The sequence below is a fragment of the Salmo salar genome, chromosome 11 (genome assembly GCF_965601325.2).
Source record: "Salmo salar chromosome 11, fSalSal1, whole genome shotgun sequence".
Taxonomy (NCBI): Eukaryota; Metazoa; Chordata; class Actinopteri; order Salmoniformes; family Salmonidae; genus Salmo; species Salmo salar.
This window is the reverse complement of record NC_138301.1, coordinates 36,230,144-36,248,849: the sequence shown is the minus strand read 5'-3', so window position 1 is coordinate 36,248,849 and position 18,706 is coordinate 36,230,144. Positions and strand designations below refer to the sequence as shown.

Sequence of the window (18,706 nt, the reverse complement as noted above, 5' to 3'; positions counted from 1 at the left end):
ACGTATTATTTGGATAACACGGACATCTCACATGCAAGAGCACCAACAGAGCCAGAAAACACAAATCAGATTTTACAAATCAAGATTTATTTCAGGTTTTTAACACTTGAAAATATAGATTAGACACAAATATCCAAATATTGCGTCCACAAAACTAGTCCTTAAATCCTCTCCAAACACCATTAAACATAACACAATCTATTTTGATTCACCATATAGCATTTTATGGCAACAAACCTTTTGTTTTAATTAAAAGTAAATGTTGTAATGCTTGACAGAACCAGAGAATACAAGAAGTAATTTAGCTGAAAACACATTTAGAACAGTGCTGTATTCCTAACATATCCCAGAGTAGAAGTGCTGCTGATCTAGCATCAGGTCCCCCATCAGGTCCCCCCATCCATATATTGTTATTCATTGCAATCTAAAAGGCTAAACTGATCCTAAATCAGTCCCATAATAGGCTAAGACTAGTCACTGACAAACAGAAATGAAGAGTAAAGGTATCAAGTTTTCTTTCTATGTAAAGGAATGTACCACTGAGCAAGATATGCTTGGATGCTGTTTTTAAGACACATCGCTGTTGTGTTGCTGCCAGTAGAGTACAGCAGTGAGACTACAGTAGTGTACACTAAAGAGTACAGTTGTGAGTATTGAATATACTACACATGGAGTTGGCCAGTGCAGAACATGAAACAGACTGGCCACCAGGTTATGCTAGGCAGAGAGATACTTTTGGACTGGTTTCTGTGTAGTCAGGGCCTGAGTCGGTCAGCCAGCCAGTCGGTCAGTCAGCCAGTTCCTTCAGTCAGTCTTGTCGTTTTGTTGGTCTCTGAGGAAGAAGGCAGGGCTAGTGACACAGCGGTAGCAGAGGGCTTGGGGTACGATGGCATACAGGGCGTTGACTAATAGAAAGACAATCTGGCTGTCAACTGGTACTCTGTAGGAGAATGACGTCCGCGTGTGGAGAGATGCACCGATGTGGGAGAACTGGGCCTGAGGAGGAGAGAAGACAAGATAAGACAGAGAGAGTATAAGAACAAGAAGTGGAGGGGGAGAAAGAAAGAGGGAGATGATGAGGAGGAGAAAGAATGGGGAAAAAATGAAGGATCCACTTTGACAATCTCAACATGAAAGCTGGAAGATACACTAGAATAGCTGGATTTCTTGGTACGCATCTGGTGTTGAATAAATTCAGAAACTTTTCTTCTATATACTGTACAAGCATACCATACGTCTTCTATGAAGCCTGTACCATAGCATAGACCTACACTCTCCTGAGCTGTTCACTGTCATATTCTGTCAGTATCATGAGTGGAATATCTCTCCACTATCAATCTCTGTATCAGGCCTATTTCCCTGTAGCCTACTGCTGTCATTCCTAGCATGGAGAGGCATTGAAACAAGATGTCTGTCTGTCTGTCTGTCTGTCTGTCTGTCTGTCTGTCTGTCTGTCTGTCTGTCTGTCTGTCTGTCTGTCTGTCTGTCTGTCTGTCTGTCTGTCTGTCTGTCTGTCTGTCTGTCTGTCTGTCTGTCTGTCTGTCTGTCTGTCTGTCTGTCTGTCTGTCTGTCTGTCTGTCTGTCTGTCTGTACACTCGGCCTCTCTACCTCTATATTTAGCCTGGTTAGGCAACGTGCCTGCTGTGTCTAAAGATGGCCCCAGCTTTTGTCTCTCTTGGGACTGATGGCACAGGACAGCCTACTGGCTTCACAACAAAGCAATGGCAGCCGCTCACTGTTTCGTTTGCTGCTTCCAACTACACATGTGATCTTTAAATAAGCTTTTAGTGGTACACATATACACATTTTGACCAATCAACCAATCAATCAACCAACCAACCAATCAACCAAAATGTATTGTACCCAAAGGGAAATAGGTCGGCAAGCAAGGTAAATCCACCTGAGAAGAAATGTGTCAGTCCAATGTCTATCTGTGTGTGACTAAAAGATGATTCAATTCATCAAGACACGGTGTGATGATTTGTTGATCAGTTGAATCAGGTGTGTTGTTTAGCACAATAATGGAACAAAAGCCTGCACACTGTGGGTCAGTTGCTTTAGCAAATATCACCGGTCCTTGGGGATGCATCAATACTGGCCATACACAGAGCGCTCCCTGAGCCCTTGTTAGAGAGTACCTTAGAAACCCAGGTATTTATAGCACTAATCAGACTGTGTTTGTGTGTGTGTGTGTGCGTGTGCGTGTGTACACTGGCCTCTGCAGTACTACAGCTTGTCTACAGGAATACAGATGAGTTAACCATGTGAAGAGCCACAGTCATTCACATAATTTATCTACAACCACACTGGAATTTGTATAGCTGTAATATCCCCTGGGTATAGATCTAGGATCCTCTCCCCCAACCCTAACTTTGACCTATAGTGGGGAAAATGCACAACTGACCCAAGATCAGCATGTAGGAAGGGGAACTTCACCCTACTTCTTTTTAAAGCACACTGCGGGCAATTGTCACTGCTTTCTGTGCCAAAGAGAGAAAAACCGGCTAATATTCAAAGCTGCAATAGTTACCATAGGACCTGGGTTCAAATAGTATTTGTATCACCTGTCAAACTTAAACTGAGCTTCATTGAGCTTCCCTGACAATGAAACCAATGCCACGGTCTCATAAGTGCAAATCCCATCCATCGAGCACTCCAGGTAGGCTCAATCAAACTGTGAAAGCAATTTTAAAAGCAAACAAATACTGTTTTAAACCGTGTCTACTCCCCCACCATAGAAATAGAATGACTAGAATAAAAATAGTAATTTCATTCCAGTTATATTTCTATGCTCCCCACTCACCTGTGCTATTGCCCCAGAGTGGACCAGAGTGAGGTCAGGCATCCACTCACACCCAGGCACGAGCAGCCCGTAGAGCGCAATGATGTAGTACGGACCGGAGTAAAGCATGTTCACTATCATCTAGGACACAGCAGAGACATAATAGGCTGCGTTTACACAGGCAGCACAATTCTGATCTGTTTTCCACTAATTTGTCTTTTGACCAATCAGATCAGCTCTGAAAAATATGTGAAAAGATTTGATGTGATTGGTCAAAATAAACAATTAGTGGAAAATAGATCAGAATTGGCTTGCCTGTGTAAACGCAGCTATGGAGGTTAAAAGGGGTCCTACTATATAGTTTGAGGTAAGGAGTGAGTCATGGGTAACTGCATACATGGTGTGTCTGAAAGTGGGCGTGTCAACAGAAGTGGGAGGATTAACAGAAGTGGGCATGTGGAAAGCGAATCAGCAAATAGGGCAGATTTGTTGCCACTCAAGACCATTTTGTGTGGCTGACTGGGCAGTACGACGACGAGTCGATTGTTGACAACTGTAGCATTTTAGCTAAGCCTAACCCTTTTCCTAACCTTAACCTCATTCTCCTAACCTGACACGTTAATTATCCTAACCTGCCACGTTAATTATCCTAACCTGCTACGTTAATTATCCTAACGTGCCACGTTAATTCTCCTAACCTGCCATGTTAATTCTCCTAACCTGCCACGTTAATTCTCCTAACCTGCCACGTTAATTTTCCTAACCTGCCACGTTAATTCTCCTAACCTGCCACGTTAATTCTCCTAACCTGCCACGTTAATTCTCCTAACCTGCCACGTTAATAATCCTAACCTGCCACGTTAATTATCCTAACCTGCCACGTTAATTATCCTAACCTGACACGTTAATTATCCTAACCTGCCACGTTAATTATCCTAACCTGCTATGTTAATTATCCTAAACCTGACACGTTAATTACCCTAACCTGACACATTAATTCTCCTGACCTGACACGTTAATTCTCCTAACCTGCTACGTTAATTCTCCTTACCTGCCACGTTAATTATCCTGACCTGCCACGTTATTTACCATAACCTGACACGTTAATTCTCCTTACCTGACACGTTAATTATCCTAACCTGCCACGTTAATAATCCTAACCTGCCACTTTATTTATCCTAACCTGCCATGTTAATTATCCTAACCTGCCACGTTAATTATCCTAACCTGCCACGTTAATTATCCTAACCTGCCACGTTAATTATCCTAACCTGCTATGTTAATTATCCTAAACCTGACACGTTAATTACCCTAACCTGACACGTTAATTCTCCTAACCTGCTATGTTAATTATCCTAAACCTGACACGTTATTTACCCTAACCTGACACGTTAATTCTCCTAACCTGACACGTTAATTCTCCTAACCTGCTACGTTAATTATCCTAACCTGCCACGTTAATTATCCTAACCTGCCACGTTAATTGTCCTAACCTGCCACGTTAATTATCCTAACCTGCCACGTTAATTATCCTAACCTGCCACGTTAATTATCCTAACCTGCTATGTTAATTATCCTAACATGCTACGTTAATTATCCTAACCTGCCACGTTAATTATCCTAACCTGCTACGTTAATAATCCTAACCTGCCACGTTAATTATCCTACCCTGCTATGTTAATTCTCCTAACCTGCCACGTTGATTATCCTAACCTGACACGTTAATTCTCCTAACCTGACACGTTAATTCTCCTTACCTGCCACGTTAATTCTCCTAACCTGCCACGTTAATTCTCCTAACCTGCCACGTTAATTATCCTAACCTGCCACGTTACTTCTCCTTACCTGACACGTTAATTCTCCTAACCTGACACGTTAATTCTCCTTACCTGCCACGTTATTTCTCCTAACCTGCCACGTTAATTCTCCTAACCTGCCACGTTAATTATCCTAACCTGCCACGTTAATTATCCTAACCTGCCACGTTAATTCTCCTTACCTGACACGTTAATTATCCTAACCTGCCACGTTAATTATCCTAACCTGCCACGTTAATTCTCCTAACCTGCCACGTTAATAATCCTAACCTGCCACTTTAATTATCCTAACCTGCCACGTTATTATCCTAACCTGCCACGTTAATTATCCTAACCTGCCACGTTAATTATCCTAACCTGCCACGTTAATTCTCCTAACCTGCCACGTTAATTCTCCTAACCTGCCACGTTAATTCTCCTAACCTGCCACGTTAATTCTCCTAACCTGCCACGTTAATAATCCTAACCTGCCACTTTAATTATCCTAACCTGCCACGTTATTATCCTAACCTGCCACGTTAATTATCCTAAACCTGACACGTTAATTCTCCTAACCTGCCACGTTAATTCTCCTAACCTGCCACGTTAATTCTCCTAACCTGCCACGTTAATTATCCTAACCTGAGACGTTAATTCTCCTAACCTGCTATGTTAATTCTCCTAACCTGACACGTTAATTATCCTAACCTGCTAGGTTAATTCTCCTAACCTGCCACGTTAATTCTCCTAACCTGACACATTAATTATCCTAACCTGCCACGTTAATTCTCCTAACCTGACACGTTAATTATCCTAAACCTGCCACGTTAATTCTCCTAACCTGCTATGTTAATAATCCTAATCTGCTAGGTTAATTATCCTAACCTGCTATGTTAATTATCCTAACCTGACACGTTAATTATCCTAACCTGACACGTTAATTATCCTAACCTGCGATGTTAATTATCCTAACCTGACACGTTAATTATCCTAACCTGACACGTTAATTATCCTAACCTGCTACGTTAATTATCCTAACCTGTCACGTTAATTCTCCTAATCTGCCACGTTAATTCTCCTAACCTGCTATGTTAATTATCCTAAACCTGACACGTTAGTTACCCTAACCTGCCACGTTAATTCTCCTAACCTGACACGTTAATTATCCTAACCTGCCACGTTAATTCTCCTAACCTGACACGTTAATTCTCCTAACCTGCCACGTTAATTATCCTAACCTGCCACGTTAATTCTCCTAACCTGACACGTTAATTCTCCTAACCTGCCACGTTAATTATCCTAACCTGCCACGTTAATTCTCCTAATCTGACATGTTAATTATCCTAACCTGCCACGTTAATTATCCTAACCTGACACGTTAATTATCCTAGCCTGCTACATTAATTCTCCTAACCTGACACGTTAATTATCCTAACCTGACACGTTAATTATCCTAACCTGCTACGTTAATTATCCTAACCTGTCACGTTAATTCTCCTAATCTGCCACGTTAATTCTCCTAACCTGCTATGTTAATTATCCTAAACCTGACACATTAGTTACCCTAACCTGCCACGTTAATTCTCCTAACCTGACACGTTAATTATCCTAACCTGCCACGTTAATTCTCCTAACCTGACACGTTAATTCTCCTAACCTGCCACGTTAATTATCCTAACCTGCCACGTTAATTCTCCTAACCTGACACGTTAATTCTCCTAACCTGCCACGTTAATTATCCTAACCTGCCACGTTAATTCTCCTAATCTGACATGTTAATTATCCTAACCTGCCACGTTAATTATCCTAACCTGACACGTTAATTATCCTAGCCTGCTACATTAATTCTCCTAACCTGACACGTTAATTCTCCTAAACCTGACATGTTAATTATCCTAACCTGACACGTTAATTCTCCTAACCTGACACGTTAATTCTCCTAACCTGCTACGTTAATTATCCTAACCTGACACGTTAATTATCCTAACCTGACACGTTAATTATCCTAACCTGCTACGTTAATTCTCCTAACCTGACATGTTAATTATCCTAACCTGACACGTTAATTCTCCTAACCTGACACTTTAATTCTCCTAACCTGCTACGTTAATTATCCTAACCTGACACGTTAATTCTCCTAACCTGACATGTTAATTATCCTAACCTGCTACGTTAATTGTCCTAACCTGCCACGTTAATTATCCTAACCTGCCACGTTAATTCTCCTAACCTGACACGTTAATTCTCCTAAACCTGACATGTTAATTCTCCTAACCTGACACGTTAATTATCCTAACCTGCTACGTTAATTATCCTAACCTGACACGTTAAATATCCTAACCTGACACGTTAATTATCCTAACCTGCCACGTTAATTCTCCTAACCTGACACGTTAATTATCCTAACCTGCCACGTTAATTCTCCTAACCTGACACGTTAATTATCCTAACCTGACACGTTAATTCTCCTAACCTCCTACGTTAATTATCCTAACCTGACACGTTAATTATCCTAACCTGCCATGTTAATTATCCTAACCTGCCACGTTAATTATACTGACCTGCTAGGTTAATTATCCTAACCTGCTATGTTAATTCTCCTAACCTGACACGTTAATTATCCTAACCTGCTAGGTTAATTATCCTAACCTGCCACGTTAATTATACTAACCTGCTAGGTTAATTATCCTAACCTGCTATGTTAATTCTCCTAACCTGACACGTTAATTATCCTAACCTGCTAGGTTAATTATCCTAACCTGCCACGTTAATTCTCCTAACCTGCCACGTTAATTCTCCTAACCTGCCACGTTAATTCTCCTAACCTGCCACGTTAATAACCCTAACCTGCCACTTTAATTATCCTAACCTGCCACGTTAATTATCCTAACCTGCCACGTTAATTATCCTAACCTGCCACGTTAATTATCCTAACCTGCCACGTTAATTATCCTAACCTGCTATGTTAATTATCCTAAACCTGACACGTTATTTCTCCTAACCTGCCACGTTAATTCTCCTAACCTGCCACGTTAATTCTCCTAACCTGCCACGTTAATTATCCTAACCTGAGACGTTAATTCTCCTAACCTGCTATGTTAATTCTCCTAACCTGACACGTTAATTATCCTAACCTGCTAGGTTAATTCTCCTAACCTGCCACGTTAATTCTCCTAACCTGACACGTTAATTATCCTAAACCTGCCACGTTAATTCTCCTAACCTGCTACGTTAATAATCCTAACCTGCTAGGTTAATTATCCTAACCTGCTACGTTAATTATCCTAACCTGACACGTTAATTATCCTAACCTGACACGTTAATTATCCTAACCTGCTATGTTAATTATCCTAACCTGACACGTTAATTATCCTAACCTGACACGTTAATTATCCTAACCTGCTACGTTAATTATCCTAACCTGTCACGTTAATTCTCCTAACCTGCCACGTTAATTCTCCTAACCTGTTATGTTAATTATCCTAAACCTGACACGTTAATTACCCTAACCTGCCACGTTAATTCTCCTAACCTGACACGTTAATTATCCTAACCTGACACGTTAATTATCCTAACCTGCTACGTTAATTATCCTAACCTGTCACGTTAATTCTCCTAACCTGCCACGTTAATTCTCCTAACCTGCCACGTTAATTCTCCTAACCTGCTATGTTAATTATCCTAAACCTGACACGTTAATTACCCTAACCTGCCACGTTAATTCTCCTAACCTGACACGTTAATTATCCTAACCTGCCACGTTAATTATCCTAACCTGCCACGTTAATTATCCTAACCTGCCACGTTAATTATCCTAACCTGCTATGTTAATTATCCTAAACCTGACACGTTAATTCTCCTAACCTGCCACGTTAATTCTCCTAACCTGCCACGTTAATTCTCCTAACCTGCCACGTTAATTATCCTAACCTGCCATGTTAATTATCCTAACCTGCCACGTTAATTATACTGACCTGCTAGGTTAATTATCCTAACCTGCTATGTTAATTCTCCTAACCTGACACGTTAATTATCCTAACCTGCTAGGTTAATTATCCTAACCTGCCACGTTAATTATACTAACCTGCTAGGTTAATTATCCTAACCTGCTATGTTAATTCTCCTAACCTGACACGTTAATTATCCTAACCTGCTAGGTTAATTATCCTAACCTGCCACGTTAATTCTCCTAAGCTGCCACGTTAATTCTCCTAACCTGCCACGTTAATTCTCCTAACCTGCCACGTTAATAATCCTAACCTGCCACTTTAATTATCCTAACCTGCCACGTTAATTATCCTAACCTGCCACGTTAATTATCCTAACCTGCCACGTTAATTATCCTAACCTGCCACGTTAATTATCCTAACCTGCTATGTTAATTATCCTAAACCTGACACGTTAATTCTCCTAACCTGCCACGTTAATTCTCCTAACCTGCCACGTTAATTCTCCTAACCTGCCACGTTAATTCTCCTAACCTGACACGTTAATTCTCCTAAACCTGCCACGTTAATTCTCCTAACCTGCTACGTTAATAATCCTAACCTGCTAGGTTAATTATCCTAACCTGCTACGTTAATTATCCTAACCTGACACGTTAATTATCCTAACCTGACACGTTAATTATCCTAACCTGCTATGTTAATTATCCTAACCTGACACGTTAATTATCCTAACCTGCTACGTTAATTATCCTAACCTGTCACGTTAATTCTCCTAACCTGCCACGTTAATTCTCCTAACCTGTTATGTTAATTATCCTAAACCTGACACGTTAATTACCCTAACCTGCCACGTTAATTCTCCTAACCTGACACGTTAATTATCCTAACCTGACACGTTAATTATCCTAACCTGCTACGTTAATTATCCTAACCTGTCACGTTAATTCTCCTAACCTGCTACGTTAATTATCCTAACCTGCCACGTTAATTCTCCTAACCTGCTATGTTAATTATCCTAAACCTGACACGTTAATTACCCTAACCTGCCACGTTAATTCTCCTAACCTGACACGTTAATTATCCTAACCTGCCACGTTAATTATCCTAACCTGCTATGTTAATTATCCTAAACCTGACACGTTAATTCTCCTAACCTGCCACGTTAATTCTCCTAACCTGCCACGTTAATTCTCCTAACCTGCCACGTTAATTATCCTAACCTGACACGTTAATTCTCCTAACCTGCTACGTTAATTATCCTAACCAGACACGTTAATTATCCTAACCTGACACGTTAATTATCCTAACCTGCCACGTTAATTCTCCTAACCTGACACGTTAATTATCCTAACCTGACACGTTAATTCTCCTAACCTGCTACGTTAATTATCCTTACCTGACACGTTAATTATCCTAACCTGCCATGTTAATTATCCTAACCTGCCACGTTAATTATACTGACCTGCTAGGTTAATTATCCTAACCTGCTATGTTAATTCTCCTAACCTGACATGTTAATTCTCCTAACCTGCCACGTTATTTCTCCTAACCTGCCACGTTAATAATCCTAACCTGCCACTTTAATTATCCTAACCTGCCACGTTAATTATCCTAACCTGCCACGTTAATTATCCTAACCTGCCACGTTAATTATCCTAACCTGCCACGTTAATTATCCTAACCTGCTATGTTAATTATCCTAAACCTGACACGTTAATTCTCCTATCCTGCCACGTTAATTCTCCTAACCTGCCACGTTAATTCTCCTAACCTGCCACGTTAATTCTCCTAACCTGAGACGTTAATTCTCCTAACCTGCCACGTTAATTCTCCTAACCTGCCACGTTAATAATCCTAACCTGCCACTTTAATTATCCTAACCTGCCACGTTATTATCCTAACCTGCCACGTTAATTATCCTAACCTGCCACGTTAATTATCCTAACCTGCCACGTTAATTATCCTAACCTGCTATGTTAATTATCCTAAACCTGACACGTTAATTCTCCTAACCTGCCACGTTAATTCTCCTAACCTGCCACGTTAATTCTCCTAACCTGCCACGTTAATTATCCTAACCTGAGACGTTAATTCTCCTAACCTGCTATGTTAATTCTCCTAACCTGACACGTTAATTATCCTAACCTGCTAGGTTAATTCTCCTAACCTGCCACGTTAATTCTCCTAACCTGACACGTTAATTATCCTAAACCTGCCACGTTAATTCTCCTAACCTGCTACGTTAATTATCCTAACCTGCTAGGTTAATTATCCTAACCTGCTACGTTAATTATCCTAACCTGACACGTTAATTATCCTAACCTGACACGTTAATTATCCTAACCTGCTATGTTAATTATCCTAACCTGACACGTTAATTATCCTAACCTGCTACGTTAATTATCCTAACCTGTCACGTTAATTCTCCTAACCTGCCACGTTAATTCTCCTAACCTGTTATGTTCATTATCCTAAACCTGACACGTTAATTACCCTAACCTGCCACGTTAATTCTCCTAACCTGACACGTTAATAATCCTAACCTGCTAGGTTAATTATCCTAACCTGCTACGTTAATTATCCTAACCTGACACGTTAATTATCCTAACCTGACACGTTAATTATCCTAACCTGCTATGTTAATTATCCTAACCTGACACGTTAATTATCCTAACCTGACACGTTAATTATCCTAACCTGCTACGTTAATTATCCTAACCTGTCACGTTAATTCTCCTAACCTGCCACGTTAATTCTCCTAACCTGTTATGTTAATTATCCTAAACCTGACACGTTAATTACCCTAACCTGCCACGTTAATTCTCCTAACCTGACACGTTAATTATCCTAACCTGACACGTTAATTATCCTAACCTGCTACGTTAATTATCCTAACCTGTCACGTTAATTCTCCTAACCTGCCACGTTAATTCTCCTAACCTGCCACGTTAATTCTCCTAACCTGTTATGTTAATTATCCTAAACCTGACACGTTAATTACCCTAACCTGCCACGTTAATTCTCCTAACCTGACACGTTAATTATCCTAACCTGCCACGTTAATTATCCTAACCTGCCACGTTAATTATCCTAACCTGCCACGTTAATTATCCTAACCTGCTATGTTAATTATCCTAAACCTGACACGTTAATTCTCCTAACCTGCCACGTTAATTCTCCTAACCTGCCAGGTTAATTCTCCTAACCTGCCACGTTAATTATCCTAACCTGCCATGTTAATTATCCTAACCTGCCACGTTAATTATACTGACCTGCAAGGTTAATTATCCTAACCTGCTATGTTAATTCTCCTAACCTGACACGTTAATTATCCTAACCTGCTAGGTTAATTATCCTAACCTGCCACGTTAATTATACTAACCTGCTAGGTTAATTATCCTAACCTGCTATGTTAATTCTCCTAACCTGACACGTTAATTATCCTAACCTGCTAGGTTAATTATCCTAACCTGCCACGTTAATTCTCCTAACCTGCAACGTTAATTCTCCTAACCTGCCACGTTAATTCTCCTAACCTGCCACGTTAATTCTCCTAACCTGCCACGTTAATAATCCTAACCTGCCACTTTAATTATCCTAACCTGCCACGTTAATTATCCTAACCTGCCACGTTAATTATCCTAACCTGCCACGTTAATTATCCTAACCTGCCACGTTAATTATCCTAACCTGCTATGTTAATTATCCTAAACCTGACACGTTAATTCTCCTAACCTGCCACGTTAATTCTCCTAACCTGCCACGTTAATTCTCCTAACCTGCCACGTTAATTCTCCTAACCTGACACGTTAATTCTCCTAAACCTGCCACGTTAATTCTCCTAACCTGCTACGTTAATAATCCTAACCTGCTAGGTTAATTATCCTAACCTGCTACGTTAATTATCCTAACCTGACACGTTAATTATCCTAACCTGACACGTTAATTATCCTAACCTGCTATGTTAATTATCCTAACCTGACACGTTAATTATCCTAACCTGCTACGTTAATTATCCTAACCTGTCACGTTAATTCTCCTAACCTGCCACGTTAATTCTCCTAACCTGTTATGTTAATTATCCTAAACCTGACACGTTAATTACCCTAACCTGCCACGTTAATTCTCCTAACCTGACACGTTAATTATCCTAACCTGACACGTTAATTATCCTAACCTGCTACGTTAATTATCCTAACCTGTCACGTTAATTCTCCTAACCTGCCACGTTAATTCTCCTAACCTGCTATGTTAATTATCCTAAACCTGACACGTTAATTACCCTAACCTGCCACGTTAATTCTCCTAACCTGACACGTTAATTATCCTAACCTGCCACGTTAATTATCCTAACCTGCTATGTTAATTATCCTAAACCTGACACGTTAATTCTCCTAACCTGCCACGTTAATTCTCCTAACCTGCCACGTTAATTCTCCTAACCTGCCACGTTAATTATCCTAACCTGACACGTTAATTCTCCTAACCTGCTACGTTAATTATCCTAACCTGACACGTTAATTATCCTAACCTGCCACGTTAATTCTCCTAACCTGACACGTTAATTATCCTAACCTGACACGTTAATTCTCCTAACCTCCTACGTTAATTATCCTTACCTGACACGTTAATTATCCTAACCTGCCATGTTAATTATCCTAACCTGCCACGTTAATTATACTGACCTGCTAGGTTAATTATCCTAACCTGCTATGTTAATTCTCCTAACCTGACACGTTAATTATCCTAACCTGCCACGTTAATTATCCTAACCTGACACGTTAATTCTCCTAACCTGCTACGTTAATTATCCTAACCTGACACGTTAATTATCCTAACCTGACACGTTAATTATTCTAACCTGCCACGTTAATTATCCTAACCTGCCACGTTAATTCTCCTAACCTGACACGTTAATTCTCCTAACCTGCTACGTTAATTATCCTAACCTGACACGTTAATTATCCTAACCTGCCACGTTAATTATCCTAACCTGCCACGTTAATTATACTGACCTGCTAGGTTAATTATCCTAACCTGCTATGTTAATTCTCCTAACCTGACACGTTAATTATCCTAACCTGCTATGTTAATTCTCCTAACCTGACACGTTAATTATCCTAACCTGCTAGGTTAATTCTCCTAACCTGCCACGTTAATTCTCATAACCTGACACATTAATTATCCTAACCTGCCACGTTAATTCTCCTAACCTGACACGTTAATTATCCTAAACCTGCCACGTTAATTCTCCTAACCTGCTACGTTAATAATCCTAACCTGCTAGGTTAATTATCCTAACCTGCTACGTTAATTATCCTAACCTGACACGTTAATTATCCTAACCTGACCCGTTAATTATCCTAACCTGCTATGTTAATTATCCTAACCTGACACGTTAATTATCCTAACCTGACACGTTAATTATCCTAACCTGACACGTTAATTATCCTAACCTGCGATGTTAATTATCCTAACCTGACACGTTAATTATCCTAACCTGACACGTTAATTATCCTAACCTGCTACGTTAATTATCCTAACCTGTCACGTTAATTCTCCTAATCTGCCACGTTAATTCTCCTAACCTGCTATGTTAATTATCCTAAACCTGACACGTTAGTTACCCTAACCTGCCACGTTAATTCTCCTAACCTGACACGTTAATTATCCTAACCTGCCACGTTAATTCTCCTAACCTGACACGTTAATTCTCCTAACCTGCCACGTTAATTATCCTAACCTGCCACGTTAATTCTCCTAACCTGACACGTTAATTCTCCTAACCTGCCACGTTAATTATCCTAACCTGCCACGTTAATTCTCCTAATCTGACATGTTAATTATCCTAACCTGCCACGTTAATTATCCTAACCTGACACGTTAATTATCCTAGCCTGCTACATTAATTCTCCTAACCTGACACGTTAATTATCCTAACCTGACACGTTAATTATCCTAACCTGCTACGTTAATTATCCTAACCTGTCACGTTAATTCTCCTAATCTGCCACGTTAATTCTCCTAACCTGCTATGTTAATTATCCTAAACCTGACACATTAGTTACCCTAACCTGCCACGTTAATTCTCCTAACCTGACACGTTAATTATCCTAACCTGCCACGTTAATTCTCCTAACCTGACACGTTAATTCTCCTAACCTGCCACGTTAATTATCCTAACCTGCCACGTTAATTCTCCTAACCTGACACGTTAATTCTCCTAACCTGCCACGTTAATTATCCTAACCTGCCACGTTAATTCTCCTAATCTGACATGTTAATTATCCTAACCTGCCACGTTAATTATCCTAACCTGACACGTTAATTATCCTAGCCTGCTACATTAATTCTCCTAACCTGACACGTTAATTCTCCTAAACCTGACATGTTAATTATCCTAACCTGACACGTTAATTCTCCTAACCTGACACGTTAATTCTCCTAACCTGCTACGTTAATTATCCTAACCTGACACGTTAATTATCCTAACCTGACACGTTAATTATCCTAACCTGCTACGTTAATTCTCCTAACCTGACATGTTAATTATCCTAACCTGACACGTTAATTCTCCTAACCTGACACTTTAATTCTCCTAACATGCTACGTTAATTATCCTAACCTGACACGTTAATTCTCCTAACCTGACATGTTAATTATCCTAACCTGCTACGTTAATTGTCCTAACCTGCCACGTTAATTATCCTAACCTGCCACGTTAATTCTCCTAACCTGACACGTTAATTCTCCTAAACCTGACATGTTAATTCTCCTAACCTGACACGTTAATTATCCTAACCTGCTACGTTAATTATCCTAACCTGACACGTTAAATATCCTAACCTGACACGTTAATTATCCTAACCTGCCACGTTAATTCTCCTAACCTGACACGTTAATTATCCTAACCTGCCACGTTAATTCTCCTAACCTGACACGTTAATTATCCTAACCTGACACGTTAATTCTCCTAACCTCCTACGTTAATTATCCTAACCTGACACGTTAATTATCCTAACCTGCCATGTTAATTATCCTAACCTGCCACGTTAATTATACTGACCTGCTAGGTTAATTATCCTAACCTGCTATGTTAATTCTCCTAACCTGACACGTTAATTATCCTAACCTGCTAGGTTAATTATCCTAACCTGCCACGTTAATTATACTAACCTGCTAGGTTAATTATCCTAACCTGCTATGTTAATTCTCCTAACCTGACACGTTAATTATCCTAACCTGCTAGGTTAATTATCCTAACCTGCCACGTTAATTCTCCTAACCTGCCACGTTAATTCTCCTAACCTGCCACGTTAATTCTCCTAACCTGCCACGTTAATAACCCTAACCTGCCACTTTAATTATCCTAACCTGCCACGTTAATTATCCTAACCTGCCACGTTAATTATCCTAACCTGCCACGTTAATTATCCTAACCTGCCACGTTAATTATCCTAACCTGCTATGTTAATTATCCTAAACCTGACACGTTATTTCTCCTAACCTGCCACGTTAATTCTCCTAACCTGCCACGTTAATTCTCCTAACCTGCCACGTTAATTATCCTAACCTGAGACGTTAATTCTCCTAACCTGCTATGTTAATTCTCCTAACCTGACACGTTAATTATCCTAACCTGCTAGGTTAATTCTCCTAACCTGCCACGTTAATTCTCCTAACCTGACACGTTAATTATCCTAAACCTGCCACGTTAATTCTCCTAACCTGCTACGTTAATAATCCTAACCTGCTAGGTTAATTATCCTAACCTGCTACGTTAATTATCCTAACCTGACACGTTAATTATCCTAACCTGACACGTTAATTATCCTAACCTGCTATGTTAATTATCCTAACCTGACACGTTAATTATCCTAACCTGACACGTTAATTATCCTAACCTGCTACGTTAATTATCCTAACCTGTCACGTTAATTCTCCTAACCTGCCACGTTAATTCTCCTAACCTGTTATGTTAATTATCCTAAACCTGACACGTTAATTACCCTAACCTGCCACGTTAATTCTCCTAACCTGACACGTTAATTATCCTAACCTGACACGTTAATTATCCTAACCTGCTACGTTAATTATCCTAACCTGTCACGTTAATTCTCCTAACCTGCCACGTTAATTCTCCTAACCTGCCACGTTAATTCTCCTAACCTGCTATGTTAATTATCCTAAACCTGACACGTTAATTACCCTAACCTGCCACGTTAATTCTCCTAACCTGACACGTTAATTATCCTAACCTGCCACGTTAATTATCCTAACCTGCCACGTTAATTATCCTAACCTGCCACGTTAATTATCCTAACCTGCTATGTTAATTATCCTAAACCTGACACGTTAATTCTCCTAACCTGCCACGTTAATTCTCCTAACCTGCCACGTTAATTCTCCTAACCTGCCACGTTAATTATCCTAACCTGCCATGTTAATTATCCTAACCTGCCACGTTAATTATACTGACCTGCTAGGTTAATTATCCTAACCTGCTATGTTAATTCTCCTAACCTGACACGTTAATTATCCTAACCTGCTAGGTTAATTATCCTAACCTGCCACGTTAATTATACTAACCTGCTAGGTTAATTATCCTAACCTGCTATGTTAATTCTCCTAACCTGACACGTTAATTATCCTAACCTGCTAGGTTAATTATCCTAACCTGCCACGTTAATTCTCCTAACCTGCCACGTTAATTCTCCTAACCTGCCACGTTAATTCTCCTAACCTGCCACGTTAATAATCCTAACCTGCCACTTTAATTATCCTAACCTGCCACGTTAATTATCCTAACCTGCCACGTTAATTATCCTAACCTGCCACGTTAATTATCCTAACCTGCCACGTTAATTATCCTAACCTGCTATGTTAATTATCCTAAACCTGACACGTTAATTCTCCTAACCTGCCACGTTAATTCTCCTAACCTGCCACGTTAATTCTCCTAACCTGCCACGTTAATTCTCCTAACCTGACACGTTAATTCTCCTAAACCTGCCACGTTAATTCTCCTAACCTGCTACGTTAATAATCCTAACCTGCTAGGTTAATTATCCTAACCTGCTACGTTAATTATCCTAACCTGACACGTTAATTATCCTAACCTGACACGTTAATTATCCTAACCTGCTATGTTAATTATCCTAACCTGACACGTTAATTATCCTAACCTGCTACGTTAATTATCCTAACCTGTCACGTTAATTCTCCTAACCTGCCACGTTAATTCTCCTAACCTGTTATGTTAATTATCCTAAACCTGACACGTTAATTACCCTAACCTGCCACGTTAATTCTCCTAACCTGACACGTTAATTATCCTAACCTGACACGTTAATTATCCTAACCTGCTACGTTAATTATCCTAACCTGTCACGTTAATTCTCCTAACCTGCTACGTTAATTATCCTAACCTGCCACGTTAATTCTCCTAACCTGCTATGTTAATTATCCTAAACCTGACACGTTAATTACCCTAACCTGCCACGTTAATTCTCCTAACCTGACACGTTAATTATCCTAACCTGCCACGTTAATTATCCTAACCTGCTATGTTAATTATCCTAAACCTGACACGTTAATTCTCCTAACCTGCCACGTTAATTCTCCTAACCTGCCACGTTAATTCTCCTAACCTGCCACGTTAATTATCCTAACCTGACACGTTAATTCTCCTAACCTGCTACGTTAATTATCCTAACCAGACACGTTAATTATCCTAACCTGACACGTTAATTATCCTAACCTGCCACGTTAATTCTCCTAACCTGACACGTTAATTATCCTAACCTGACACGTTAATTCTCCTAACCTGCTACGTTAATTATCCTTACCTGACACGTTAATTATCCTAACCTGCCATGTTAATTATCCTAACCTGCCACGTTAATTATACTGACCTGCTAGGTTAATTATCCTAACCTGCTATGTTAATTCTCCTAACCTGACATGTTAATTCTCCTAACCTGCCACGTTATTTCTCCTAACCTGCCACGTTAATAATCCTAACCTGCCACTTTAATTATCCTAACCTGCCACGTTAATTATCCTAACCTGCCACGTTAATTATCCTAACCTGCCACGTTAATTATCCTAACCTGCCACGTTAATTATCCTAACCTGCTATGTTAATTATCCTAAACCTGACACGTTAATTCTCCTATCCT

General features: G+C 39.9%; 1 protein-coding gene across 1 annotated transcript in view; it reads right to left on the bottom strand.

Moving 5' to 3' along the window:
* Positions 1-78: 78 nt before the first annotated feature.
* LOC106562735 (transmembrane 6 superfamily member 1) overlaps positions 79-18,706 on the bottom strand; it is a 45,315-nt gene continuing 26,687 nt past the window's right edge. The window contains exons 9-10 of the mRNA XM_045689436.2: positions 2,804-2,923; positions 79-996 (exon numbers count right to left, since the gene is read on the bottom strand). Of these exons, the coding sequence (XP_045545392.2) occupies positions 805-996; positions 2,804-2,923 (312 nt within the window). The 3' untranslated portion in view covers positions 79-804. The remainder of the gene's footprint in view (positions 997-2,803; positions 2,924-18,706) is intronic.